Source organism: Haliotis asinina, chromosome 4 (genome assembly GCF_037392515.1).
Source record: "Haliotis asinina isolate JCU_RB_2024 chromosome 4, JCU_Hal_asi_v2, whole genome shotgun sequence".
Lineage (NCBI taxonomy): Eukaryota > Metazoa > Mollusca > Gastropoda > Lepetellida > Haliotidae > Haliotis > Haliotis asinina.
Window position 1 is genome coordinate 74,326,706 of NC_090283.1, and position 26,401 is coordinate 74,353,106.

The following is a 26,401-nucleotide window of genomic DNA, read 5'->3' on the forward strand; positions in this document are numbered from 1 at the left end:
TAAAGTTATTTGTATGAAATACTTTAACTTGCTTGAGTAAGGCTGAACAAAAGTAAAACAGCAAATGTGTATTAAGCGAAGATATTACCGATCCATACTTTGAAAGTTATCACTTTGTGATGATTCGGGATAGAATATTGATCTTCAGCAACCGACATGCTCGTAAGAGGTGACTAACGGGATCAGGTCGTCATGGTCGCCGACTTGGTTCATCGTATCCTAACTTGCGTAAATCGATGCTCATATTGCTGATCACTGGAGTGTCTGGTCCAGATGTGATTGTTTACGGACTTCCGCTGTAAGAGTGGGTGTATTACTTACTTGCGGCGTAAAACTACATTCATTGCTCATGCTGTTGGTCACTGGATTGTCTGGGCCAGACTAAATTATTTACCGACTGCTGTGATATTCTTGAGCAAGGCTTAAAACTAAACTCACACATTTTGAGGAAAGTAATACAAAATCCTGCAGAAAATGACGGAACTTTTCTCGAACGAGCCACGACTGACGGATGTGAAATCCGATTGTCTGGGAAAACAGCAAAAACAAAACGTGCATCTAGTTACAAACATTTAACTGAATAGTTTGTACAATACATGTGGTATTATTCACAGCCAAATTGAAGTTACGTGCTGAAATGCTCATATATATAATTATATCAATGAACTTGCTTTATCGGGGGTATGTGTGGTGTTTCGAATTTCGACCCCTACACCCTCCACACCCTCCTTTCCCACTTCTCATGGTAAAAGTATTGGATCCGTTAAATGCATTATGGGCTATTTTGCCAGAGACCAATATCAAACATATTTTCGTACACTCGAGCACGTGTCAGCAGTCGATATTCGGTGTAATGCCAGAAAATGGTAACTTGAAATATATGCTCAAGGGTTAATGCTTGTCAATGTTCATCGGTGCCGCAAAACTTTATATAACGGATAAACTGATTTATACAATGACTGCATGTAAAGACATCTACAGTTCCCAGTTGACATACATAACCCTAACTTTATCAATCCAACTTTGTCGCGCTGTTGACGGATCATATTTCATAGGCATTATTTAAACGAGGCACCGGCAAGATTGAGAGGCGGTGGAGATTTCCGGCACTTGAATTTGATTGTCAAGAGAATCACATAAACAAATGTCATCGTCGTGGGAGAATTGGGCAACTTCTTGCCTGACAACAGGAGCAGCCAAGCAGCAAGCATCTCATCACGCAGGGGTTTTCGGATTAGATGGTTCCGTATGGGGAGCGACAGACGAAGTCGCCAGAGAGGTAAGAATATGGCGCCACTGCCAGTGTTCACTTCTGTTCAAGTTTCAAAATTTGTATTCCTTATTTTCACTGAATGAAATATATCATGATATTCACAGGTGGATAATTATGGGTGAACGTGTGAATTATTTGTGGTGCAATTATTAGTTTGAGTCTTTGGAATTCCAAACATGAACTTAATTATTCTTTCGCAGGCGACATCTCAGGCTATTAAATTGCTTGTCAAACGGGATCACATAATGGTGGCTCTGTTGTTCGTTGTGTCAGCATATCGTAGTTCCCAGTACATGAACCACAGACCCGCACAGGGCCCAGTCACAGACGTGACACTGTTGTCACCACCCCTTTCGGTCGGTAGTTGCTGTCACTATGTCAGATCCAGTCAGCTTCGCCTTCATGTCTGGCCCATTAAGAAACTCTGAGTCATATTTGTGTTCCCATGTCTGGTGTGAGTAAACAAGGGCCAAATGTATGTTTGATTTGTCAGTCTTTGTCAGAAATAATGGTGAGAAGTTCATTTCAGCATTGAAATATTGCCTCACACATAACAAAAATGGTGTCTAGTTTAATGCAATGCACCTGTCCTTTCCATTTAGGATGTCATGTTTGTTTATGCACCAATCACAAACTAGCTAGGCTTAATCCTGTTGACAGAACTATTGTCAAGAAATGCAAGTGACTAGGGTGGAAAAAGTAGTTCTGAAAATGAGCCATGGTGTATAATCATGGAGTCATTATTGGTATTGTCACAATATTACATCTTCCATGTTTGTGGTGTGCTCCTCTCGGGTAGACACGTCTTAAATCCACAGATATTATTTTGTACCTACATAGGGGTCTGCTGAGCAAAACACTGCTATTGCTATGATTTTCAGTATATTTTAGTAGTATTATAATGACAGAAATCTTCCTGCAGTATATCATTAGAACCTGAGCAGGTCTAATATCTTGCAATTTGTATTACCAAAAGACTTTTGTTAGAATTTGTCTTCAACATTTTATGCTTACCATAACAGCCTACTGAAAGGATCGTGTAATGAGACTTTGACCAGGTTTGTCCATAGCTGAAGATCATACTTGCATAAGTCGATATTCTTGATATCAGTCACGAAATATTTTGGGACAGAGTTATTTACAGACCCTCATAATTACGCTGAGTTTCACAGGAAACCAACAATAGATGATACAGACAATTTGTAAATCTCGATTTACGAAACCATTCCAAAGACTTGGTTCATGTTTCAGATTCCAAAAGATTTTTTCATGACTGTGTCCACCATCATGTCTGGAGGTCCTGGAGCTGGCAAGCTAAAGATCAAAGACAAGTCATACATCACAATTCGTTCTGATGCCAACCTCCTTATAGCCAAGAGTGGACCTGGGGGAATGACCGTCAGCAAGAGCAAACAGAGTGAGGCTCACATGAGTTGATGATGTTGACAGATAGTGCCAAATTGTTCTGATTTACTTCATGTGTGAGAAGTGAGCAGTGTCAAGATACACCTGTGCAGCGCGAGCTTTCAAGCAACAATACCAAACATGATACATATCTTTCTGTTTCAGTACATTTGTTTGCTTGTTCATTAACGCCGGGCACAGCAATATTCTAGCTATATGGTGGCGGTGTCTGTAAATAATCAAGCCTGGACCAGACAATCCAGTGATCAACAGAATGCAGATTGATCTACACAAATGGGGTACAATGACATGTCAGTAATGTGAGCATGCCAGTCTTGTTAGTTGGAAGACAAGCATTGGTTGCTGAAGACCAATTCTAGCTGGGATCTTCATGGGCACTGTTCAGTACAAGATTGTACACTTAATACTGACATGCTCCTTTCCATATCATCAGTTAAGCATGGCAAAATGCACAATATATCACAATTCACGTTTGCTGGTAAAAATGGCCATGAGAGATGCCTTTTCCAGCTGACATCTCCTTTCAAACATGCTCTCCCGTCTGTGTCTGTGTCCTGACTCATGCTTATTAAGCTTATCTTCTCCCTCTATGTGAAAATGTTGGCACGCTTGCAGGGGTTAAAAAATCCCATTGCCAGTTTCCCGGGACAAGTCAGTTTTCATTTCCGGCAATCAAATAATGCTGTCTTACTTGTCCATGGACTACTAATTTTCACTTATGGTGTTGATCTGCAAATAATCTTGGATTTCATTTCATGTCTGCTCAGAATGAAGCTATTATTATTAAAGTTAGCACTAATGATAAAGTAGAGGTAGTAGAGAGCGAAATTACCGCTCTTCGATTAACATCACGCATTGTGTCATAAAATCAAGGCATTTGGAAAATAAGTCAGGACAAGTAACTTTCTTGAAGTCACTTGCCTTGTGGCAAGTGGCTTTTCAAAATATTTTTGTACCCCTGACTTGAAATCCCTTGAAGTTCACGCCTAATTAAAGCTGACATACAATACACTCAACCATCGCCAGCATGTTCGTCACTCTCTCCTTCATCAACTGGCGAGGATAGCTGGATTTTAATTTTTTTTGCTTATATTTCAGTCTTACAATCTAAATTATGTCGTAATCGTTTTTTGGATTGTAATCATTATCATCATTATGTAAAATTATTGTTGAAACTTTTACATGTTTTGGACATGTTTTCCTAGTTGATGAAATTGTGCACCCACTGTAAACTGTGGCTGTCAGCATTTGATCCGTATGTATTATGTCCATCATGCAATAAAACCTATTTGTTCTTCCACTGTTGGCTGTGAAATTTGCCAGAATTTATCTGATTCAGAATTTGCATTATATTTATATACTGTTCAAAGGCATGGTAAGGACAAACAATGTAGGCTCTCGTTAGTCATGTCTAAATCAGTTGATTTCACGTCTAGTAACCGTACGTTGTTAATTGCTGACATTCATATTTCTAGTGATCAGCCTGTCATACCCTGGGGTACATGAACGAGATACTAGTGAGACTTTGTCTAGATCACAGAAGAGGGCATCGTTAGAATCGGTATCATCTCAACCTAGGAAGTTGAAGACATCATCATCTGAGACTAAATCTTCAACTACTAGGTCTGCGCTGTAACTACACTCAAACAGCTTCTACAATGTCTTTCAGCAATGAGATAGTCCGTCCCAACAAATGTTGTATCTACGACGAACCTCCACTACTACTTCTTGAGGTGCAGATCATCAGCTCTCATGATCAACGATCAACATTTACTAGGTCTTCATCAGCTAAGTCGACAGCTACACTTTATCCTTCAGAGAGACTATGATCTACACAGACATCTAGAACGTCTATACTCGACACGTCTGATGCTTCTGCTAATCAACCGCCGCCACTTGCACGGTAGTCACTGGACACCGGCCTCTTCATGCAACAGTTCACCACTCGTATGATGGATCTGATGGATCGCCGTTTTGAACTGGATGGGAAATGCCACTCAGCAGCTACAACTACAATTGCTCTTTGTGATGGTTCCCCAACTGCATTATGTCCATCGGATGAAGAGGATGCATCGTGTGCACACTCCCATTCACGGAAAGCATTGCCATTGACTGTATCTTCATGTCGCAGAATGGATGATGCTCATTCCATCAACTCACCGAATGCTCGCACTCGTGGACCTAGTTACACCCAGAGGTGTTCTCTGTCTACATCCCCTGTTCATCAAAGACGTCATCATCGTTCATCATCTTCATCGGATACATATTCACACAGACATAAACGTAGGCATTCATGGAATGTTAGTCGTTCCAGGGATACATATAGTCAGGGGGACTATGATGACACTTGCTGCATGGAAATCAGCTCGCAAAAGGACAGAGATAGATGTCATCAATCTCCATGACCGGAGATGTCCTCTTCTCAGACTCAGAGATCACATCATGGATCATGAACAGGACTTAGTCTCTGCATTGAAGAGTAATGAGGACATCAACAACTTGACGTTTCCGCAGATTGCACCTATATCTGCCATCCTGGAAGCTATGTCAACAGCTTTTCAGACTGCGACTAAGTATCAGCAACAGCAACAACGCATCCCGACCTCTAGCGCTCGTTGATTCCCGTTACAACACATGGAGCCTCTTATGAAAGTGCCTGAAGTAGTCAAGTCATATAAGCTCATGAAAGACACTCGCAACAATTCCTATAAAGTAGAGGATAGGTGACTGACTCAACTGGATACAACCACACATACTCCAGTAGTGGACTACTTATGTCATCTACGACATACCGGACGACTGAAAGGTTTTACACTCTCGACATACTTGGTGGTACTCAACTTTGTTATCACCATGAAAATAGGGATCAAGCTGATTAAAGTACCTGAACTACACATCTAACTACATTCGTTCAAGTTGGAAGACCAACATCACCGGTTAAGGCTCCACCTTGGAATCTGAATGTTGTACTACAACAAATCGTGAGTGATGTCACTAGCCTCCAGACTGGACATGGCTGGAATTATTGACAGAGAAAAGACTGTTCCTATTTGCCCAAGCAACAGCAGCACGGAAGTCAGGAAAACATGTTCTGGACTTAATCACACACAATTCGAGTCCATCATCGTGAGATTGTACATCTAGGATTCAGATGGGATTTTATTGCTAAAAATCAACTGCCTGGACAACCAGACACACAATTCCATATCCCGGCATTATCTACAGCCCTCGGTCCACATGATGCACAGGATTTATCATTGTGCCCAGTCAGTGCATTGAAAATATATCTCCAACATACTAAGACAAGAAGACAACTTTTCAAATGCCTATTCATTCATTATCTACTGAGACACTTATGGAAGTATCACTTTTTCATCATGGATGAGTGCATTATCCTGAGGGTCTACAAAACAGCAAGACTCGAACCTCTGTGAGCTTCCAATCCACATGAAGTGAGAGCCTTGGCATCAACATACACTCCACATGGAAAGTGCTTGCTAACAGCTGTAATGGAGGCTGATTTTGGAGATCAAATACAGTGTTTGCCAGGCACTACTCCCGGGACCACGCCACAGAAGACGTCAATGGCATTAACTAATTTTGGCCAGTTATTGTCGTACAACAACTAATGGTTCCACAAGGGCGCTGAGTTTCACTCACCCTTTTATCACGTGACTTGTTGAGAACAAGACGCTTTGCAGAGTATGATGGTTGAGAGTCCATGCGGTCGTCTTGAACAGGCTAGTATGAGTGATTATGACCCTGTACTCAGAATGAAGATACATGTACGTGAAGAAGGGTCGCGACTGGTCTTGAGGGAAATTTTGACATACAGTTGCACTAAACATTAGCAGGACTTGAGCTGATCTAGATATCATCACATTCTAATCAGTGAAGGCTTCAAAAGAAGACAGTTTCAACTGGATGTGATTCTTTAATTCTCTGACCCACCACCACTCCGTCGGATTCTGTAAGCATAATAAGCATGATTCAGGATAATGGAAAATATGTAATTTTCTGAATAAAATTGATATTTTATCCTTATCCTGGCTCATGGCGTCAACTCCTCCCAACCGCCCCTCTCAGGCATGTTGAATTCACAGTAATTCTCATGTTGGAGAGAGTGGCAAGCATGGTTGGTCATGTGACCCTTTTGGTCAGACTGGAGACTGCCAATGGGTGAGTGTATTGTAGGTCAGCTTCAATTAGAAGGGAACTTCAATGGATTTTAAGTGTTGAGCTATCTTTGCATAGAGGGAGGAGATAAGCATAATATGCATGAGTCAGGATCAGTTTGAAGCATAAATTTTATTCAGAAAATTACATACTCAAATACACAATTTTGTGTGAGTATGTGTATCATGATATGTATCCTGTTGTGACCTATGTATTGCATGACATAGTGTTGTGACCTTGATTCCTAGTGAGGATCTTTAGTTGGTCAGATCAGCAAAGGATGAGCGAATCGTTCACACCAGCTGTCCTGATTTCCTTGCCTCTAAAACAAATTACAGTATCTTTGTAGAGTAAAATTTTTAACTTGCCTTACCATAGGTTTTATGTATATTACCTCAAGCTTCACTAGAAGAGATCAGACAGTCGTCGATTCACCATTCCCTGAATGGCTACCTCGTGTAATCTACGGATGTAGTCACGGAAGTGACATGATCTCCCTACTCACGCGAACACAAGCAATCCAAAATTCACTTTTACCTCTCGCGTTCGTCTGTTCAGACGTGTTTGTTTCACTCGGAGTTTTCCTATCTGTGTTGAATACAGTTGTCTCTCAACAGGGAGGTGTGTGTTGTTTCCCTAGGTGCCTAGGTTCCCTCACTTTGCTGTGTCGTGTTGAAAAATGTTTTTCTCTCACTTCGGTGTGGGTTTTTCCTGCGTCGCTTGTAAAGGTGTCATGGCGGGTTTGGAGGTTTTTATTCCGTTTGGGATGCTTCCTCCATCTGGTCTGCCATTTCGTATGGTAATTTCTCCTTGTTTTGCCTTCTTTTTCATTTGTTTTTTGTTCCACGTGGCGTGCTTCGCAGGTAGCCATGTTGGTTGCTGACTGTCGCTGTCGTGAGCTTACAGGTGTACCCACTTCTTGTTGGGGGTGCGCTTTTGCTGCATTTTTTGTGTAGGGGTGTTTTTCGTTCTCTCCACTAGCGTTGATTTTTAGTTTGACGCGTCGGTTTATGTTTATCTGTTGCAGTTAACTGTGTATGACTTGGCAGTTTTGCACTGTCTACAAGGGGCAGAAGTCAGCTAAGGATCCCCACCCCAGGTGTCCAGATTGTGCATCACAGGCCTGCTCCTTTGACAGTCGCTGTCAGCATTGTGCAAGTCTTTCAGTGGCGGGTTTCAAGACCTTTTTATCCGTTCGTAGGAAAAGGTTTACTCAGCGAAGGAGGAGAATGTCTTCCCCAGCATCATCCTTAGGTTCCTTACAGGACAACCCAGAGCTACCTACCTTTCCAGTGCCTACGCCGACGTCAGGTTTGGAACGCTCGTAAGTGACGCCTGTTTGCTCGTCTCCGGAGCCCCCTCGCTCGGACGCCTTCGTCGACTTATCCCGTTCTGACGCCTTGGCTCACCCAGAAGTTCAGAGACTTTTGCAGTCTCTCCTGACGCCCAGCACTTCAGTAAGAGAACCAGCGCCTACCACATCTGCAGCGCCAGCACCTTTGCCGATGTCAGTGCCTACCTTGATGCCAGAACTTGCTCCAACTTCAACGCCTATGCCTGTGCCAGCGCCCTATGCCTGTGCCAGCGCCCACGCTAGCTCCGATGGGGACACCCTCACTGGTCCCGGTACCAGCGCCTATACCAACGCCAGCACTTGTTCAGACGCCAGCTCCTGTGCCTACGCCAGAGCCTTATCAGATCCCCAGGATTTCTCACACACTTTCCTGGGAGGAGGTGTTACAACGACAGCTGGACGAGGAGCGTGCTCTGCGCTTGAAAGCTGAGCGCTCGAGACATAGATCGCAGTCCAGATCTCCGAGAGGTCGGCGTTCCCGTTCCCCACACCATAGTCGGCGCTCACGCTCGTGTTCACACTCTCCTAGACGCTCCTTGGAGGATTCTTGTTCCAATAGGAGTCGGCGGCGCTTCCGATCGCGATCTAGATCTCCTCGGCACTGTTCCAGAACCCGGTGTTCACGTTCTCCCGGAGGCTCCTCGAGTTTCTCTTAAAGCTTCTTCTACTCGGACTCCAACTACCTCTTCCACTCAGCGGCGGGAATCGACTTCGGTCTCCTGGGAGGATTTGGAGGAGCAACACTTCTGCCCTGACTATGATGTAGAGGCAGGAGTAGGCGATGATGATGGCACTTATCTACCACTATCGGCAGTGTTTGAATGGATCGCTGATAGGCTGCCTGACTGTCCTTCTCCGTCAGTGGACTCCAATAACCCGTCGTCCATCCATTTGTCTCCTGAACTACTCATTCCACCTCATCCTATGGTGGCGGATACAGTGTCTCTCCTGGACGAGAATTTTGCCAAGCTTTCATTGAATCCAACGATCAAGGCATCCAAGTCAAGGAAGTCGGATTATAAGATCCACAGCCTAGACTTCACGGATAATGGAGCTGCTCAGGACGACTCTCTCAAGCGCCTGTCAGGTTCTACACTCTCGGCCTATAAAGTTCTAGACTCTAAGTTGACGGCCATTGACATGGAACTCAAACGCATGCTCAAACCTATTTCTGCGTTAGCCTCGGCTACTTCAACGGGTGCAGTAGACTTATCAGAAGACAACGCCTCCGGGGTGGACCACCACACGACGATTTTTCAGTGGCAAAGCAAGGTTCTTCATGACCTTCTTGGTCATTTGCGTGCAGCTTTGGCCATGACTACATCTGTTCGCCGCTCCGGCTTCTTGGATACGTGCAATTGGCAGGAAGAGTTTAAACACCAATTGCTTCGTGCGCCCTTCACCTCCAAGTTTCCATTCGCCGATAAGATCCCGGATGTTTACAAGTCTCATGCGGAGTTAACCAACACCGAAGTACAGTTGTCTACTTTTGAGGCGCTGGGTTCTGCCTTTCGTGGCAGAGCCAGAGGTAGCGGCAAGAAACGATATATACCTAGGAGGAAATCCATCCGTTCCTCCTTTGGGAGGGGGCGTGGCCGCGCCAAGGACAACGACAATCAGCGGAAGCCCCAGGAGCCGGGACACCCCTTCAACGCCAGGGTGAGGCAGAGGCAAGCGCCCCTACTCTGGTCGCTGAAGCCTTGGATGCCTACGACTGGGACCTCCCACCCCCTGTCGTACCTATCCATCCGACTCCAGTAGGTGGGAGACTAGGGATCTTCTGGCCCAACTGGTCATTCCTAGAGGACCCGTTTGTAAGCAAGATCTTGAAGTCCGGCTACAAGCTGCCATTGGTCGAGACTCCACCACTGACATCTAATCCCCAGTCGCGGATATATCCTCAACACCAACTAGCTCTCCTAGCGTCCAATATCCTATTGTCCAAGAGAGCCATAGAGACAGTGCTGGAACCCCACCGCTCCCCGGGGTTCTACTCACCCATCTTCCTGGTGCCAAAGAAAGATTCCGACAAGATGCGCATGATTCACAATATGGCAGCCTTCAACAGACAGTATCTGGCCGAACTTCCAAATTTCCTGATGACGTCACTAGAGCAGATTCGAGCCAAAATGTCACAAGGGGCTTGGCTAGCCAGTCTGGACTTACAGGATGCGTATCTGCACGTTCCCATATATCCACATCACAGGAAGTACTTGAGGTTCGTCTTCAACGGAATGCATTACCAGTGGAGGGTGCCTCCGTTTGGAATTTCTACAGCCCTGTGGCTTTTCACACAGATCACGCTGCCGGTTACCAGGTTTCTACATCTCAGGGGAGTGGACTTCGATCCGTACATAGACGACTGTCTTCTCAACCACTGCAGTCCTCAACTGCTATGCAAACAGTTGGACTTCTCCACCCGCCTGTTACATCAACTGGGTTGGATTGTTAACACCGACATCATCACATCCAGTCACATCTGGAGCCAACACAAGAGCTGACCTTCATCAGGGGTTTGTTTCTAACGAAGGACAATCTTGTCAGGGTCCCTCCAGATCGGTGGCGGAAGATACTTGTGTTTGCGGATTGAGGTCTCTCTCAACCCATGACCCTCAGAGAGTGGCAGTCTCTGTTGGGTCTTTTGATGTCGATGCAAGATCTTTCTCTCAGGGGGTGCCTTATGTTGTAACAGAGGTTCCTGTTACCATTCATCCAGATGAACGATCTCAAGTCACAGTTCCTTCTACCTCCACATCTACATCAGTATCTTCGGTGGTGGACGGTAGAATCGAATGTCTGCACCGGCGTCTGTTTGAAAGACTTCAGTCACGACCACGAGTTGTTCGTGGACGCGTCCCTGCTAGGGTGGGGCGCCCACCTGCCCGGTCGGACGATCTCAGGGCTGTGGTCCAACGCTGAAAAGTTGTGGCACATCAAACAACATGGAGATGCAAGCTGTTATTCTAGCAGTACGCCACTGGCTACCAATCCTGTCCAATACCAAGCTCCTGGTGGCGTCTGACAATTCCACAGTCGTTTGGGTTATCCGGAACCAGAGCACGACCAGGCCCAAGCAACTCCTAGACCAAATGTTCTTGCTAGCAGACCTTCTAGACAGCAACGGGATCACAGTCGCGGTACGGCACATACCCGGCTGCAAGAATATACTGGCAGACGCATTGTCGCGTCCCGGCAGACCTTCTCCGACGGAATGGATGCTTCATCCAGACACGTTTCGTCAGATTTGCCTTCCCCACGGGAGACCCCTGATGGACCTCTTTGCCACGAGCTTCAACCACCAGTTGCCAACTTACGTGTCTCCCGTACTGGATCCGCAGGCTTGGGCAGTCGACGCACTATCCCTGTCGTGGGAAGGTCTAGACGCGTACACTTTTCCACCACCTGTTCTGCTCCCAGAACGTGAGACTGCTTTTCGTCGCGCCTTGGTGGCCAGCCAGACCGTGGTTCCTCGATCTGTGACGCCTCGTCAGCGGAGAACCATTTCAGCTCCCAGATTGGCCACACCTTCTTCGTCATCCTCACAGTCAACTCCATCCAGATCCGCTGAGATTCCATCTGCACGGCTGGGCCATTTACAGAAGGCATTAAGGGCGAAGTGGCGCTCATTTGAAAACTTTTGTGTTCAGAGATCACAGGATCCCATGACAGCCTCCCCACAGTTTGTGGCGAACGTTTTGATGTTCCTACGCAACTCCAAGCATCTGAAAGGGAGTACGTTGGGTACCTATTTGTCAGCGCTGAACTCTGTCTTGACGGTCAAAACGAATTTTCAGATTTCTAAAGTACCCAAGTTGGTTGCCCTGCTTAAGGCTTTTAAGTTTGAGGACCAGAAGGTCAAGTTCTGCCCTCCAGCTTCGGATCTAAATGTCGTTTTACAACACTTGAGAGGACCCCCATATGAGCCTCTAGAGGATGCCTCTTTTGAACTGTTGTCAAAGAAGACGGTTTTCTTACTAACCCTTGCTACAGCAGCTAGAGTTACTAGTGAGATTCATGCCCTGGATGTCACACAAGTGCGCTTTGAACAAGCGAGGCATGGTTGAGTCAACTTGGGTTTACTGTGGGACTTCATTGCCAAGAATCAGCTTGCCGGTCAACCAGACAGACAGTTCTCCATCCCGCCTTTATAGACTATCCTGGGATGACATGATACTGAGGAAGAGTTCCTGTGTCCAGTCAGGGCTCTTAGATGTTATATCCAGAGATCTACCTCTAAGAGATGTTGCCGGAAAAGACTGTTTATCCCTTTTTTTCGTCTTGCAAGGGGGAAGTAAACAGAAACATGATTGCCTTGTGGCTTCGTTCGACTATCCTGGTGGCGTATGATGCCAAGAAACTTCCCCATCCGATGGCGAACAACCCCCATGAAATTAGAGCTCTGGCATCCGCTATGGCCCCCCACAGAAACTGTACAGTGCCACAGATTATGGAGGGTTGTTTTTGGAAGTCAACCACCGTTTTTGCCTCACACTACCTGAGGGACTTGGCGGTCGTTTGGCCAGTTGGTGGTTGCACAGCAACTCACCCGGCCTTCCGCCCATTAGGTAATTATGTTGTTCTTACCATTGGTCTTAAGATTAACCTCACCCTCTGGGTGCGTCGGTTTCTCTTTGGAGTTCCCTTGGGTTATCCTTTGTCCTGTTTCAAGGTTTGCCCTGTGATGTTTGGCATCGGTCTCCCAGGTCTCCTGTGCATGTGCTTTGTCTGCTGAAGAGTTGAAGGCCCTCCAGAGTCCACACCACCGTACTCTCTGTCGAAGCCATATACATAAGACCTACGGTAAGGTAAGTTAAAAATTTATTAAAATCTAAATATTTTAGATATTTAAATACTTACCTTACCATAGGGCGGTGACTCCCTCCCAGCGCTGGATGCTCCTCCACACTTTGGACTCTTCGGACCTTTTTTGTGCTGCTGCCAGTAAAAGTGAATTTTGGATTGCTCACGTTCGCGCGAGTAGGGAGATCACGTCACTTCCATGACTACATCCGTAGATTACACGAGGTAGCCATTCAGGGAATGGCGAATCAACAACTGTCTGATCTCTTCTAGCGAAGCTTGAGGTAATATGCATAAGACCTATGGTAAGGTAAGTATTTAAATATCTAAAATATTTAAATTTTAATATTTATTATTATCACAACCTCAAAGGAGTTATTTTACAGCATGTGGTCAAAACCCCACAATAGTTCATTATACTGTACCTTACCAGGGGCTCAAGCCTCCCATCGCCTTAAGCCTGGGGACAAGGCAGTTATCATTTCGGGCAGTCAAATAATGGTATCTTACTTGTCTGTAAGCTACTACATAATTTCTGCTTACGGTTTCAAACTGTAAACAAAATGTAAAAAAGAAACTGTATTTCTTTTCATGTCTGCTCAAAATGTAGGTATCAAATTTCACAATGATAAAAAATAGAGTTGACTTTGTTGCTATTAATCACTTCTTGATAAATAGTCAAGTAAACATTAACATCAAATACCATGTTGATTTATTCTTTCATAATTACATCATCGTGATCTTTTTGAAAGATATGTTTGAACCCCTGATTATTTGAGCACCTGTTAATGCCTGAGAGGAGCAAATGTCTCGTGTGTTGTCAGTCATGTCATTGTCATTATTGACAGCTGGAATACTGCTGAGTGTGGTGTTAAAGCAAACAATACCTTATGAAATAAACCATATGTGTACTGGCAAACAAGGATAAGTTGAGCTCTGACCTCACAGTTGACCTGTATTAGCATGTATGAGTGCCACCCACTGACATTTGCCATTGTGAGCAAGGGGACCCTTTCTTGTCCAGGATAGGTGAAGCTCGAGAGTCTGATGAGCAAGAATCAATTGCATTGTCATGCACTGCATGTGCACTAGCGTACATCTGCTCTACCTTACTCAAGTCAAATGGGTTTGTTCTTTGCTGTGCATTGCCTACTCCCCTCAAACGTGTTCTCTACACTGGTCTAACTTATCCTTGTTTGCCAGTAGGTCTTGCAATCCCCCAATTCTTTTATTAGATTCAGTAATTCCACCCTCTTTTGTTTTCAGCGTACGTTGTTGGACTCTATGACGATGAATCTGTCCAACCATCAAACAACTGTCTAGCTGTGACAAGTATCTGTGATGCGCTCAAAGATTGCGGTTACTAAGCCAAAGGCTGATTCTTGACAAGGTAGCTGTACCCTGCATTTAAAGATTTAGCATTTGCATTGAAGTTGGCAGTGCTGTACAACCTCATCACGTTTCTGAAAAAAATTTAATTGCAATAAGAATTCAGTCTGAGTAATCTTAGGCTTAGTGTTATTCGTTTCACTGCTATACTGAGTGTAACAAGCCCTTTTACAACATCATGTCAACTAACCTTTGAGCGACTTATGCCCTTCCAGTTTGATACGAGACATCAGGACAGATTTAACCAATCATCACTCTTTAGGGAGTAGCGAGACTTACAAAACGTTTTTTGGATTATCTGTTCCCCAGTCACTGACACAGATCTCTCAACAAATGAAATCTATAAAACACAGATATTCCACCTACTGTAGATATGCTTTGAGGTTTCTGAAGACATGGTTACTATTAGTTTATATTTCAGCAACATGACATCCAGGAAAATTGACAAGAACACTATTTTCAGCAGCGGTATTTATGTGCTCATGTTTAAAATAGCATTTGGACTCTTTCGAGTTTTCGAGCGAAAATGTTTGATAGGACGGTCATACATCACTTAAAGGGCAGTTGACCCGACCTCATACTGTAGTCTGGTTGCAGTGAAACTTTAAACAAAAAGGTAAACGAATAAGTGAAATTAACATTGCAAATCCTCATAAGTTCCTATGCCAAGTTAGGGTAGTGGGATAGCCCAGTGGTTAAAGCGTTCGCTCGTCACGCCGGAGACCCGGGTTCCATTCCCCACATGGGTACAATGTGTGAAGCCTATTTTCTGGTCTCCCCCGCCGTGATATTGCTGGAATATTGCTAAAAGCGGTGTAAACTAAGCTCACTCACTCCTATGCCAAGTTAATATATCTCAGTTTATTCATCTTAGGATAAAAGTTGTTTAACAAACGATCATGGTGTCAAATTATTGGTTTGTGTTACAAGGGGGTAAGACTCAGGGTAGGGGTAGACTCAGTACAGCAGTACATAGCCAGTTTGGCTCTAAAGCAGACCTGGCTGTTCTCTGCACTCCTCCCTCGTAACAAACAGTGAACTGTGCAGATATATTAGAGATAGTTTCTTAAACAACTTGTGGGTTTTTAGGACAAACATTTTGCAAAAGAAATCACAAAGTTGGTATGATGTTTTGATTATGATCAGCATTTCATTGAGTATTTTCTGTTTAATAGTTGTCTAGTTAGATTGCAATTCATCAGTCCACTTTTGAACCAAACGGATTATAACAAATAATACAGAGCCTAAGTTTACTTTTGGCACCCATTCTAAATCTGTAATATTTGTTAAGCACTAAACAATAAACAAACCAATAAGTAGTTATAGTGTGAGTAGATGTGTTGCAGAAGTAACAAAACTTTGGATATAATTGGTTTACGATTGTTCACAGTATTTTCTTTTCCCACAGACGCCAACTGAGAAGTTGCCTGTCCATATGGGTTTGTGTGTTGGCCGGCCAGCCAGTCTGGCTGATCTTAATGCAGCTACTATGCATTGTAGTTTGACTACTGACCACAGCTGGTCTAAAGACAGGTGTTGAGTTACATCCGATCCAACACAGATATTCAATTGCATGACATATTTTATGTACATTTTTTAAATTTGAAATTGAAAAGACTTTCAATGCTTGTCAGTATTTGTTAAGCCATTTCTTCCAACTGTTTATGAAATTGACATGCTTGTTATTGATATTAGTTTCATTTATGTCTGTTTTATATTCTTCTGTTAAGCCACTGATTTGTATTGGCCGGATTCCTGATCCTTAGGTTTCAGTCGTGCATGGCAGTGTTGATGCTGTAATTTGTAGTAAATATTTTGGGGTTCTTACACAGCTTGGCTGGTTCACTTGATCCATCATTTTTATGGAGCAAATGTGAATATTCCAAGCTAAGTCCCAGCACATGACACCTTTGTTAGCCTCCCAATATTGCTGCCATCAGGGTAGCACTGTGAGGAGCTTGTTAGTTTTCCAGTCAAGGGAGACAACTCTTGTAGGCTTCAAAGGGGAGATGTGGCAACTTGCAGCCTTATGTAATGTTTGCTCATTTAGGTCTAGAGATAATGTGTTAAAGCATTCTTGTGTTGAAATAGTTTTACACTGTGTGATACATCATGTATATTTTATCAATACAGTCAAACGGATAGTGTATCAGTGTTAAAAAACAGTAAGTTCAAAGTGGCATTAAAACCAAGCTCATGCTAAATTAACATAAGTAGTATTCAAAATCAGGCTGGAATTCAAAGGGGTTCACTTCACAATCCCTGAGTCTGACTGTCAAGAGTCCTGTTTGTCAGACTCACAACCTGCTTCAAATTTACTTTCCTGTATAAACATTCTTAATTTAATTCAACAGAGAAAACTGAACTGAAAACAGTTTTAGTAATGTCTTTTGTATTCTTGGTTGTGATATGTTCTCAATAAATACCAGGTGACGTGAATAAAAATTCCTGATTTCTGAAAACAATTCGTCCAGAAATAATTGAAATCTGTGAAACAACTCGGCCAATTGCAGCCAGGGTACTGTCATTCCTTGAAAATGTCCCATTCACCACCATTTAGTGCCAGTTCATACTGCTCAGTAGCAAAAATTCGTCCATGTGCCCTGTCTCTCGTTGGTTAGGCATGACAGTCGACCTTGTAAACTTTATCTTGGTTTGTATTTGTCAGGGTTGTGCTTATTTCTTCGGGCTTCGTTTCTGTATCAGTTTGGAGTAATCCTCTTTACAAAATCACCACTTTACAGTAATCTGAAGCAAGATGCTGATGTTTGAACTTCCGTTCGCATCTGCGTCATATTAAATATGACAATCAACATTACTGATATGAGCCAGAAGCTTACCATCTAAATCTGACAAGGTAAGTTTTTACGGGTTGTATTTATATCAGTTTCACTGTACTTGTGTAGTAAGACCATTTACAATACACAATACCATAGAATTTGTTTATTTTTCATGTGTTAATCTAGTCCAGAAGATTGATGGAAGTCTTGTATCGTCCAAAGGAGGTAAATGTTTGTTGCACTCACACTCGCTGTCAGTGTTATTCAATTTAAACTTGTACTGATTCAGAATTACATTTCTCCACTGCTACTGGGTGTTAAAGGGCTGTTATCATGGGACTTTAGACCTCTGTTTAGAGTGTGGCTGAGCTGGATGTATAGTGGTACTGTGGCCTGATGCTTCACCTTACAGATACAGGGCAACAAGCCAAGTGTCATCACCGCGGTGATATTGACTGTGAAAAGTCATCTTTGTGTGCTACATGCATGGACTACAACGACTTATAACATTATGATCCTTCATCAACAGACACTTTTTTTTGGTACATGAAGATGATTGTGGTGCCCAACTTGCCAGGACTGTAGGCCAGATTGATGACCCATGACGTGCTGATGTGGCCATGTGGTAATCAGTGATCCAGTTTGTACCATTGTGATCTTTGACCTAGACTGTACTGATACTATTCACATTGTACTGATTTACAATTCACATTGCCGATGTGACCTATAGTCTGCTGTTCCAGTGAATGTTGAAACATCTTGATACTCTGATTGTACAAATATCACATAGTGGTTGTGTTTCCTTCATATGACAGATTTACATTCTATGGTGGTTTAATGTTACAAGAATAATTTGTAACATGTAATTTGTTTGCATCAATGGGCCAGATTAGGCCAATAAAGAAAATGTAGTGGATCTGATTACCTCACTGACCTCTGAATTCTGGTACCGATCCTGTTTCTTTAAGTGGTATGATTAAAATAAGCTTCCAGATACCATTGTTTTTATCCAGCACCAAACGAACACACAGATGACATAATGGCTGCAAGTTTGATTGAATTTTAAATTGATACATGTGTTATTAGTTTGTACTTTAGAAAAAAAAATATAAAACAAAACCCTAAAGTTTAAAATGGTGTAATTGGAACCACAACATTATTTGCGTTAAGCTGACACTCCATGATATCACAGGAAAACTGTTCAAAGCATCATTAAATTAAACTTATTTGATGTGTAGATATTTGGTCTATCATAACGGTATTGGGATTCAGGGTGAATTCTCTTTGTGAATCCCAATCCAAAAAGGTACTGTATTGGAATACAAATTACATCTCATGTATATTTATCATCAGAGTGCTGCACTGGAACTCTGAAAGCCGTCCTCGCAGGTTTGGGTGAATCATTGAAGCCCTAATAGACATTTCACAGGCTCAGAAAGTCGGTGTTTTCTTTATTCAGTTGTTTGGGGGAGACTACTCAAGAGACTGATTTAGCCTTGTTTCAGGAATCCTCAGTGTGCTACTAGTCAAGCTTACACCAGAAAAATGTTATTGCCATGCTTACACTTTCTGCCCGTGAGAAAATTTAAGAACTGGTTGAAAATAACAATACAGGCAGGCTTTATGGATAACAATTTCCTATGGTTGTTATCCTTAATCTTCATCTTGATTGTACTTGCCAGCCGCTAAAATGACACTAAAAGCGCTTCAAAATTATAGCATGCAAATGTTTCTTGTCCTTAAGGAATGTAATTATTGGATGTGTGCATGTCTTTGGCTAGGGCCTAGAGGAAAATTTGATGACTCACTTCACTGTGATGTTTTTAGAATGTGAAGAGATCCAGAATGGATTGAATGATGTCACAAAACATCTTTCAGATTCGTGTTTTACTGAATGAGGTGAACTTTGCAGATTATCAAGTTTCTTGATTATGTTATAGGTACAGAGCTATGTCCCTTTCATAAAACAACATTCTAGACAAGTTCTTTAGAAGGTGTAGTGTTTCCAATAAGTTGGGTTAAGATAAGGGGATTTCAGAGTGACAATGTTCCTGTTGATGAACTTTTTCTGTCAATCAGACTTCATGGACCTGAAAATATCCCAATAGTTCCACAACTGTTTTTGTAATTTTATCCTTAGTTTTGCTTATTGTTTTGTATTTTTGTAAAGGTCAGACCAATACATTCCTTTAGTTAAGTAGGAGAACAAGACCATTAATGCTGTGTCCACTTATTTTGAGCTTAACACATCCAAATGTAATATGTTAGAATCAGACCTTTATTCCATAATGGGTCAGAGAACCTCAACTGGTCCAGATGAAAAATGTATGTGTGTGTGTGTTCAGATGTCAACATTGTAACACAACTTAGGCTTATAGTTAAAGTGTTTACCCATTACAGAAAGCCGTGGGTTCGATTCCACACATGAGTGTATTGTGGAAAGCCTAATTTTTGTATTCCATGTTGATATTTGGAAAGGACATAGCTGAAACAAAAATATTTGAGCTACATTTTTTGACAACCCTCATTCATAAAAACAAGGTGACACAGCACACAAGCCTTATTTTCGTACTTCCTTCACTAACATAACTTCCTATGGAGGTAACCTGTGACCTTGGTGCAGAATGGTATTTGAGTGAAAGGATCGATTGTAATTTGATTGGTCTGAACAAAGTTCTGCCATACCTGTGTGTCAGTATTTTATGTTTACATAAATATGGCCCTACAATTCATATGTGTGTTAGCTAAATTTATTTTTGCAGATAAAATCATGAATTCCTAATTCTAATCCGCATCTGATAAGATTGAGTTGTGTGATATTATTTGTACCCTAAGATAAGAAACAACAGGGAACTTGGAACGATTTACTAGCAAGGATTCGCCATTTAGAGAGGATTAAGACTTTTTTGAGAGTCAACTCCACAAACTTCAGTCTCAGTAAGGTTACGTTTTAGTGCCTGCTTTCGTAAACAAAACTGAATAGCATCCCGAAGGTCATATCAAAATGGCCTTTTTTAAGACCAATCACAGCAGGGTTTACCAGATCAGTGAAGTATGAGTTGGGATGTATTTTCCAATCTGCACCTTGGAATGAGTGAACATGCTTTGTTCCAAATGACATCTACCATCTCTACAGTCAAAGTCATTGTATACCATTGACTTCATTGTTATAAATATTTCAACATAAAAGACTCCAGGTATGCATTGGGAAGTCCTGCCATAAAATCCTAGCCTTCATTTTGATTTCCAAGAATTTTCATCAATTCACTGACCAAATTTTGAATGGAGAAATTTGCCCAAATATTTAAGAAGGGTAGTCTGGAATAGAAGTCTCCAGTTTGAGACTAGTGTCATAAAGCTCCAGAAAGCTGTCTTCTGATTGGGTAATATCGACTTCCTGTTTGTAATTTTATTGATTTGTCAAAATTTTATTTCGATTCCATTGGAACTTTGTTTAGAGGTAGTGAAAAAAAAAAACGTTTGATTTTTTGTGTGATTTTACTTCTTTGTAAGTGCCAAAAATACCAAAATGCTTAATCTGCAGGTTTTTAACACTTTCAAGTATACCTTCAAGTGCAACAATGCTCCACCCTTTGTCATCTCAGTTTGCAAGTGTAATATCTTGTCATTAAGTCACATCAGTCTAGGTGACAGGCAGATAAAATGTTTCCCAAATCGTTCATCTTTCATTTTCCTGAAGGTTGGCGTGTTGTTGCCATTAAACAAGGAGGCCATTAGAGTGTTTATATGGTGGAATGCTGAATATAACCTGTGTGTCTATCTTAAATGCTTCATGAAAACACTCAAATAAATCCCACTTTTTTTGTGTGAAAACTAGTATCGCTTTGTTGTGTAACTAGTATACCAGTTTTGCTGTCTTTTGTTTAACTGTTTTTAGACAATTGTACTGGTTCCATTTGTGAACTTCATCCAATGTTTACATTTATCAGTTTTATACTGTTTTTATTCCTATATTCATTTGTTGTGTTCAGTCTAATTACACTTAGTCTCACTGTATTTCGTTACACTCCACCACTGAGTCTAACAAAACCTAGTAGAAGGTTGTGTGAGGTAACCTTTGAGCGACCAACGGTTAAATAGATTTAACCAATCAGACAACGGCTACTATTTAGGGATCGGAGGGACTTTCAAAATATTCAGGTCACTGACACAGATCTCTCCACAAACAAAAATCCACATGTAACACAATTATTTGACTGCAGTATATACGCTTTGGGGTTTCTGTTGACATGGTTACCATTAGCTAATATTTCCACAAGATGACATCCATGAATATTGCCAAAAACACCATTTTCAGCGACTGTTTGCTCACTTGTCATGGTTGTACGTAAGCCGTGTGCATCACCCGGAAGCAAGCATACGCTAAATAGCATTCGGGTATGAACCTTTTTGAGATAAAAAGTTCAAAAGGTATGTGCAAATGTCCACTTTCGCGATTTGGTAAGCTGTGTTCTGATTGGTCAATCTCAAAGGTTACCTGACGCGACCTCCCATAAGGTTTTGTTAGACTAGTGGAGTGTAACTGTTGTTTTGTTCTGTGTCTTTACTTAATTAGAGAGGTGATGGGGTAGCCTAATGGTTAAAGTAATTGCCTGTCACGCCAAAGGTCTAGGTTTAAATCCCAATGTGAAACCCTTGTCTGGTGTCCCCTCACTGTGATATTACTGACATGGCTAAATACAGGGTAAAACTCACTCACTCTAGACAATTTGATTGTTTAATGACCTGAGATAAATGTATTGAGAAGAAATCCAGCTCTTCACTGAGAGATTGTGAACGGACATTACAGTGCACCATGCCATCTGGGTTTTATTCTGGCTAGACATGAAATATTCTGATTGGCAAAAAAACAGAATACTTATGACTGTTGGAAATTGCAAAGTTAAAAATATAATCAAAACATCTGAATCAAGATTGAAATCAGTCATAGAAACACGGCCCCAAACACAGCCGTGATACTTGTAACAAAGGCATCACTGTCAAATAACTTTTTCTTGTTTAGTTTCACTTCATACCACCTTTGTACATGGTTGGAAACTTTCTTTGCACAGCTCTTTAACATGTGATGTGTTGTAATGGTTCTATCATAGAAAATGCTTTTCAGACAACGAAGTAGCAGCTCTTTTTTCAAAATTTCATTTTTGTTTTGTTTATGTTACTTTAGCGGATATCTAAAACTAACTACTTATGGTTTTAGTAGAAATCCATGAGATTTTTTGTTGAAACTCAACATTTCCTTTGTATGACAATATGTCTCGTATTGTCCTCCCTTGATGGCACTATTGCTTGAATAGTTGCCAACATGATTTAACATATAGATCATAGGTAATACTCATGTATGTATCACATATGCACAGTTGACCTCCGTATATGCATATTTCAGTGCTAATTGTTTTTCAAATTAACTGCTTTCAGCAGTTTTGTTGTGCCAATCCAGCAATATTTTTTGCAGTTGTATTAATGCTTGCAGTATTATACATTTTGTTTACATTTGGTTGTCCATGCTTAAAGAGAATTTTTTATTGACAACATTCCTTGTAACAGACTTAAACAGCCTAGAAAGCTTGGGGAAATGAACCCTGTAAATGAGGGCCAGCACATGGCTGTATCAACATCCTTACGTACATCCTTTTGCTTTTCCAAGTAATATGACCCAGAAAAATTACTAACAGCTTGAGGCAGGGATCACGCTTCTACCTCTTCTAACCTGGTCTAACATATTTTCTTGGCTATATTTCTCACAAAATTATTTAAGAATAAGAATAAACTGAAACATTAAGAAGCCAAGGAATTTAGAGTTGTGTCCCTTTCAAATGGTCCACTGCCCTTGTGCTGTTATGAAAATAAGTTTGGGCCACATTTGCAAATCATTTTATGAAATAATCATTTTTCTAGGTATTTGTTACTTTTTCATACAGGGAGGGTCTACAGGAATTGCCATATTTTTATGACTCTGACCTATCTTCTCAGAACCAAGAAATGATAGGTTCCAAACCCTCAAATGATTGTCTCTCATTCCATGAAGCCTATCACCTGGCACCATTCCATGACAGCAGTACTTTGTTAACTAGCTCATATATCCACCAAACCGTAAGTAGGGTAATGTTGAATAATAAAAAAGTGTTTCTAATTCATTTGAGTGCAGAATTTACCAACACATCCTTTCAAATATCATGCACACTGTTTTAAAGGGCCCTTTTAATAAACATGGAACTTCAGTATCATCACATGTTGCATCAGTGTAGTGGGGTATGTTTGTTCAGCCCTTGTCCTGCTGTTTTTAATGTTCATTGTTGGCAATCATGTACTTATTTCAAATGCCAAACCATGCTAGTCAGAACACCGTGTTTTCACACTGGTTTGTCATATATGATGATATTGAGAGAGCAGTCAGTGAGACATCTATCTCTCCGAAATGGTGAAAATAATCAAAATGTGTAATTAATATTGTGAAATCAAAAGTATGAAATATTCATATCAATTTTTAATTTTTAAACATTTTTTATATTGTGGATATCCATTTTCTCTTGTGAAGCTAATTTTAGTAATTTGATGATTTGAATGTAGAGAGATTGTGGACTGAAAGATCCGTGAACAGTGATGGTGTTTTGGTATTGTTGCTGTGAATAGTAGCAAACTGGATGCAGCATAAAGCAATATTCACTCACAAACTCACTGTATTTTGGTCATGTGTACTGTTCAACTTAATATATGTATAACTTAGATATTTTGTCAGCTATTTCCAATATGTTTATGCTGATTTGTCTTGTCTTGCCATTGGGTTGAATTCTGTTGCTAACATTTTGAGAGTTATTTCTGTTAATAAGTTATTGCCTTGTGCATTCCTGTGCTCTACTTTAAATGAATTTTTCTGATAAACTGTGTTCATTCACAAGTTTTCAAATAAAAAAGTTGTCTTTACTCAGATTGTGTTTTGAATCTGTATATTATAAAATATTGGATTGCACGTTCTCATTAAAGCACAGATTCCAGTCCTGTTTGTTGTTTGAGTCCCATGTGGGATTCGAACACACTCTCAGAATTAGGCTCTTAAATGCTGGCTGATCTAAAAGGCTATGTGTATTCATCTAGACAAGGCTGTCTAACCAGGCAGAAAAATAGACTATTTGGTGTCAAGACACACACAATCAAGCAACAAGCACCTGACAGGAGATGGTCTAGACTCACACATGGGCACATGACAGGTTGTTCAGCTACACATTTGAAATGGATTCAAGATACATGTATATCTCACCAACTGAAAATGGCTTGCTGTACTAGAAATTCATATTGGACTCCTCTTGAGTTGGAAAGTTTGTGCTGTATTTTTGGCAACTAAAACTTTGATCACCCCAACACAAATCAAGATTATCTGGATGCAAATGTAGAGAACTGGCACCTGAATACTTTTCAAATAAGTTGCAATATTAATGAGTCAGAGTCAACACTTAGATTCTGTTTTAAACAGGATACATCCATGACCATTTATTCATTCAGGATATGTCCATAGTCATTTATTCAATCAGGATTCAGATATCATAATCTAGCATGTTTTTGGAGAACCTGAAAGTTAATACCTTAAAACTCATTAGTCATTTATTCATAGCACTATTTTCACACATTCAAACATATTTGTCACTTTGATAGCAGAGCAGCAAAGATCAAGTTTTCAAAAGAATTGTACATGATGATAAAAGCACCAAAACTGGTCATCATATAAAAGAACATGGTTCAAATAATTTCAGATAAGGAGGCACCTCAAATTTTGCATCTTGTACGCACGCGCAACACATGAACTTTGACGAAGTATTTTCAGTGTTTCCCCTTCAATCGTTTGTATTGCCATTCATTGGATATCTTTAATTTTCATTTAAAGGTTCGTGAAAAGACAAGAAATGGATAATTTTAGAAAAATACAAAACATTTTTGAAACAATGAGCACTCCCTCCTCCCAAACTGGCGGCTAACAGATAGCTGATTAAAACTGAAGACAACTATCCCCTTCAAAGGCAAAATACTCTTCATGAATAGGTACTTCAATTTATGATTATGTCAGTTGTTTTGCGTGTATACAGCAAAGTGGAAGAAGAGTATTGAAAGGTTTTTAACCCTTATCAGGCCAAGCTTTTTATACCCCATAAAGTGCCAAGCCGGGCCTTAGAGGCCCAGCCATCCCCCTTCCTTTGTTGTGATACCAACACTGTAGACATCATGGAAACCCTGAAGAGGCATCTGAAGGCAAATGGGTGAGAATAGCTGTTATCTTTTGTGATGAAATGATTTTCGAAAATATGTTTAGTTGTATTTTAATGGTGGATTTTATTAAAAACTGAACTTTCAGATTTCAAATCTTAATTTTTCTGTCTTCATATACAAGACATAAATGCTTGTGTATTTTCCCGATCTTGGGGTAATTTTCAAAGTTAAACCATGAATATTAACAAATACAATGCTGATTAAAATGGAAAATGACATTATGAATAAATAGTATCAGCTACTAATAACTGTGTCTCAACATTGTTGTCATGTCTGATGTTCATTCTCAATTGCTCTTTCAGTCTTACTGCTTCCCAGGGATTCATACATGTTTTGCTGCACCATGGTGACAGTCGCAAAGCTGTGTACAGAGCTATGTATGGACAGCTGATCGTAAGTATTAATTATTTAATTTTTTAAAAACCACCCATTGGTTCATAATTGGTAAATGACTTATTCAAGATGATGTTATATGTTTCAGTATGGGGGAAAGATAGCGGAACCAGGCACTACTCTTGTGTACCCTGAGGAGATCAGATCTGTTGTTCGAGAGCGTTTCCCAGATCCGTCTGCTGGTACATATGATGCACAGTATAGTGATGACAAGGTATGGCCATTTGATACATGTGACATTTTGTATCCGTTTTTCAAGCAACATTTCGGTCAGTACTAAGTTTTTATTTTATTGTCTTTGTAATTTTGTACTTTTCTCTATTCCAGAGCTCTCGACACCTGACCTTGACGCAGATGGTGGCACATCAGTGGTGTTCTCCTCCAGCATCATGTGCACTGTGCAGAAAACCTACCTCTAAACCCTACTAAGGTAGATCATGTATCAACAGAAGAAATAAAACAACTTGAAACTTGAAATGAGTTATTTGTTTATGTATAGCATGTAACTGAACAGGGGTTTTACATGGCAACATT

At 41.1% G+C, this 26,401-nt stretch overlaps 1 protein-coding gene and 1 long non-coding RNA gene across 2 annotated transcripts; both read left to right on the top strand.

The window, feature by feature from the left end:
* Nucleotides 1-1,064: 1,064 nt before the first annotated feature.
* On the top strand, nucleotides 1,065-18,316 carry LOC137281863 (uncharacterized). Its single transcript, XM_067813518.1, has 4 exons — nucleotides 1,065-1,279; nucleotides 2,525-2,690; nucleotides 14,295-14,418; nucleotides 15,826-18,316. Exons 1-3 carry the CDS (start codon nucleotides 1,145-1,147, stop codon nucleotides 14,393-14,395), a joined length of 402 nt encoding a protein of 133 aa, XP_067669619.1. The 5' UTR covers nucleotides 1,065-1,144; the 3' UTR covers nucleotides 14,396-14,418; nucleotides 15,826-18,316.
* A 7,483-nt stretch (nucleotides 18,317-25,799) lies between these two features.
* LOC137281998 (uncharacterized) lies at nucleotides 25,800-26,229 on the top strand. Its single transcript, XR_010956778.1, has 3 exons — nucleotides 25,800-25,867; nucleotides 25,956-26,081; nucleotides 26,195-26,229. It is a non-coding gene; the product is annotated as an uncharacterized lncRNA (long non-coding RNA).
* Nucleotides 26,230-26,401: the final 172 nt, after the last annotated feature.

Coding starts and splice junctions, on each gene's coding strand:
- LOC137281863 (XM_067813518.1), top strand. CDS start 1,145: ATGTCATCGTCGTGGGAGAATTGGGCAACTTCTTGCCTGACAACAGGA. Junction 1,280..2,524: donor CAGACGAAGTCGCCAGAGAG/GTAAGAATATGG, acceptor TTCATGTTTCAG/ATTCCAAAAGATTTTTTCAT. Junction 2,691..14,294: donor CGTCAGCAAGAGCAAACAGA/GTGAGGCTCACA, acceptor TTTTGTTTTCAG/CGTACGTTGTTGGACTCTAT.